We start from the raw sequence: 3,544 nt of genomic DNA, 5'->3' as shown, positions 1-3,544 counted from the left end.
GTGTTTTCAAGAAGGTATTTAAACTACTTGTTTAAATAAGATTTGGTTGTTGGGCCATTCACAGATTGGGTAATGAGCAGACAGAGAAAGTGATGTTACTAACTCTTAAATAACCATGTTGAGGAATGGCTTGTTGTATTAGGAAGCTTAGGGCTTAATGCTTGCAGGAGGAAATAACCTAATTGAATCTAAACTGATTACCTGAAATAAAGAAAAACAGGTAGAGTTCCCATTCCTAGTCCTGTTCTGACACAGGTCTCCTTACAGCTGTGAGGATAATTTATTACCCTGTGAACTACCAGTGGCTATCGCAAGTCTTGATGCAGACAGATTTCTCTCAAACTGGGTAGAAGATGCGCACTTGACTCCTTTCTCATCCTTCCTTTCACCACTGTCTGTGTCTTGTTTTTGTGGCATTGTGCCATTTAATCAGAGCCAAAGGAAAAAAAACACCACCCTGTGAGTTTTCCAGGGTTACCCAAAGCAAGGACTGGTGTGAAGAGCTGAGGTGGGCTGGGATATAGGCTGTGCCAAGCAACATTTCCATGGGGGAATGAGTGATTGGAGAAGCCTGTTGACAGTTCTGGGTTCCAATGTACCGACCGGCAAAAGGCAGATTCTTGTGCAGGGGTGCCATTAACTGAGTGGCCAGAGTGAAAGCCTGGGCAGGTCCTTGACAAAAAGGGGAGAGTGCAGTCCTCTTGCCTGACAAAGGTGAAAGGGTCCTTCAAGCCTTTACTCTCCTAGAGGCAGACACGAGCCTGGCAAGATGCTAGGGACATAGAAGTGACCCACAAAGAGCAAAAAGGCAAACTTGCTCAGATGAGCAATACCAAATGTATTTTTCCTTTGCTTCCCTTACCCTAGTTATATCCCTTGATGCAATTTATAGTGAACTTTACCATATTCCTTCCCACGCCCCAGGCATTGGACTGTATGGAATAAGGGTAGTGTGAGCTGGCTTTGTAAGTGTTGCAGATCATATCTGTATCTAACAAATTGCATTCTTTTAATGGATCTAAAAATAGAATAAGGGGTTTTGAGTCTGTTGCTTTTTCTGTCTATGGAATTTGCAAGAAAAATAGAACTGGAAAGAGCAAAATATTCTTGAGCAATGCAATACCTGCGATAGGATTTCTGTAGGAGGGACTGCAAAGCTAGCCAAAACTGAGGGTGGAGGAAAATGTAAATGCTAAGAGTTTTTAGTGTGTTTAAGCATAGAAATAGTAGTTCACTAGGGGATGAAATGATATTATTGATTATTGAATTATCTTTTTGTGAATGATAAATCAATGCTCAGATGTTTGATAGCTGTCTAACATTTCAGACCAGTCCTCCACCAACTTCAACCCAGTCACCAGAAAGCACCATGGATACCTCACTGAAAAAAGAGAAGCCAGCCATTTTGGATCTGTATATACCACCTCCACCAGCTGTTCCATATTCTCCTCGGTATGCAAATAAATATGCACTGCTGAACAAAAAACTCTCTTATTACACTTGTTTCTGAGCTGGCTTGCTGTTAGAGCTCTGTGTAGATTAGCTTGAGGAAACTGCAGATCTCACAGACTTTCTTCTAGTTGCTTAAATGCATAGGATTGCTTAAACTTATGCTTAAATGCATAAACTACCAGGTTCGTAGTAGGTTTTATTATTAGAAGATTGTATGCCACATAGATCAGAGTTGTTCCCAAAACATGAACGGATGTCATCCCTGGTTTTGTTGTGGGGTTATGTTTTTGATTTTGTTAAATCTGACTGCATGTAGACATGACAAGTCATTTTTGTCTGTAACTTTTTTCACTTTTTTTAGTAAGTTAAGTAACTGTTGTGGAAGTTACGATAAAAAAGAACTTGTTTTAAATTGTTAAACTTGCAAGTTGTATAAAACAGGAATGTTCCCACTGAGGGGAAGGGAGAGTCAATTCATTCAACTTTATTTTTTATCCTGTGGTGTACACTATAAAAATGCAGATCTGTATACACAAAAGGCGGGGGGGTGGGGTGGGTGTATGGTATGGCTAGCTTTTGTTTGTTCTCAAGTCCATACTGACTCATGCCAGAACCCTGCCAGCTGACCTGGGAAGGTGATGGACAAAAGAGTTCATGCGAGGCATGAGTTCATGCCTCAGGCGAGGCATGCTTCCTGGCCTGCCCTGACACTTTAGGTTACATGTAGATAGCCCAGCACAGAAACTCTGACCTTTTGCTGCAGGGCTCGTAGGAGGAGAGCTTGCCTCCTGTCATGTAAGGCGTGATACAGAGACAGAGGTTGTATTACTGCAGTCTTTGGGGCAGTACTGGGGCTGGGGGAGAGGGTTTCTTCAAGGTTCTCTTTACTGAAATTGGACCCACCTTGACCTGCTTTCTCCCTGTCTTTCATGTTTATGCGTGCTCAGTTCTTTTTAAAAAAAAAAATAAATCAGGTTTCCTCACATAAAAACAAGCATATAGATTTAGCAGCTGAGTGTAGAATGCCTTGGTCTTTCCTTTAGTTACATTTCAAGCACATCGGTGAATTATGTGCATGTGCTCAGTTTGTTTATCCTTCCTAGAGAGTCACAAAATTATATGTAGCTTCAGATGCCTTTAGACCTGAATCCCTGTAGACAAGGAATGAAGTAGCAATGTGAGCTGTAAAACTTGTCCTGGATGATGTGTGGAGAGGGGAAGGCTTCTTGACTTTGACTTTTAAAGAAAGGAAATGTGAGAAGCTGTGGCAGCCAGGAAGAGGAGAAAGGGCAGTTCTTTCACCTTCTGTTTGGCTATTTATTTTCACGTCTGCGTGTTTTGCTCTTCTCTTGAAACTGTGGTGCATTTGTCTGAGCGTTTCTTTTTTTCCCCTCATCATCCTGTTCTCTTCCCTTCCTGGCATGGATCTTCTCTGGTCCACACTGGGGAGGCAGAGAGCAGTGGCTGGTTTCCCTCCCCATGCTACAGTCTCCACATGGTGGTGTTGTAGGAGAGCTCTCCGGTTGCAGTGTAACACTTCTGGTTGTGGTGTAACACTTCTGTGCAATTCTCGGTCCCTGAATCTCCATAAATAGCTCCCTCCCATTCACTGAGCTCTAGCATTGTTCTTGACAGAGAGCTCGAAAAAGTGGTATGTGCTGGCCAGGGGGCTGTTGTGAATACTGGGGTATGTTTGTGCTTAGACAGTCAGCTGTGTATTTTTATGCCTGACTTGGCTGATGGTTGCTTCAGGCAGTAAGATTGTAGCATGTACTGGGAAGGGGGAAAAAAACCCAGGCAAATCTTAATTTGGAGGGTAGCTTTTCTTAGAATCATAAAATCATAGAATAGTTTGGGTTGGAAGGGACCTCTAAAGGTCATCTAGTCCACCCCCCCTGCCATGGGCAGGGACATCTTCAACTAGAGCAGGTTGCTCAGAGCCCCGGCCAACCTGACCTTGAAGGTTTCCAGGGATGGGGCATCCACCACCTCTCTGGGCAACCTGTGCCAGTGTTTCACCACTCTCAGCGTAAAAAATGTCTTCCTCATATCTAGTCTAAATCTACCCCCCTTTAGTTTAAAGCCATTCCCC

The 3,544-nt window shown here is 43.1% G+C and overlaps 1 protein-coding gene across 1 annotated transcript in view; it reads left to right on the top strand.

The window, feature by feature from the left end:
• CNKSR3 (CNKSR family member 3) overlaps positions 1 to 3,544 on the top strand; it is a gene marked incomplete at its 5' end in the record, with an annotated part of 33,140 nt that overhangs the window by 23,394 nt on the left and 6,202 nt on the right. Inside the window, one exon of the mRNA XM_009324051.1 lies at positions 1,328 to 1,452. Within this exon, the coding sequence (XP_009322326.1) occupies positions 1,328 to 1,452 (125 nt within the window). The remainder of the gene's footprint in view (positions 1 to 1,327; positions 1,453 to 3,544) is intronic.

The sequence above is a fragment of the Pygoscelis adeliae genome, unplaced genomic scaffold, assembly GCF_000699105.1.
Source record: "Pygoscelis adeliae isolate BGI_AS28 unplaced genomic scaffold, ASM69910v1 Scaffold1385, whole genome shotgun sequence".
Taxonomy (NCBI): Eukaryota; Metazoa; Chordata; class Aves; order Sphenisciformes; family Spheniscidae; genus Pygoscelis; species Pygoscelis adeliae.
The sequence above is the reverse complement of the archived record's forward strand: the minus strand, read 5'-3'. Positions and strand labels throughout refer to the sequence as shown.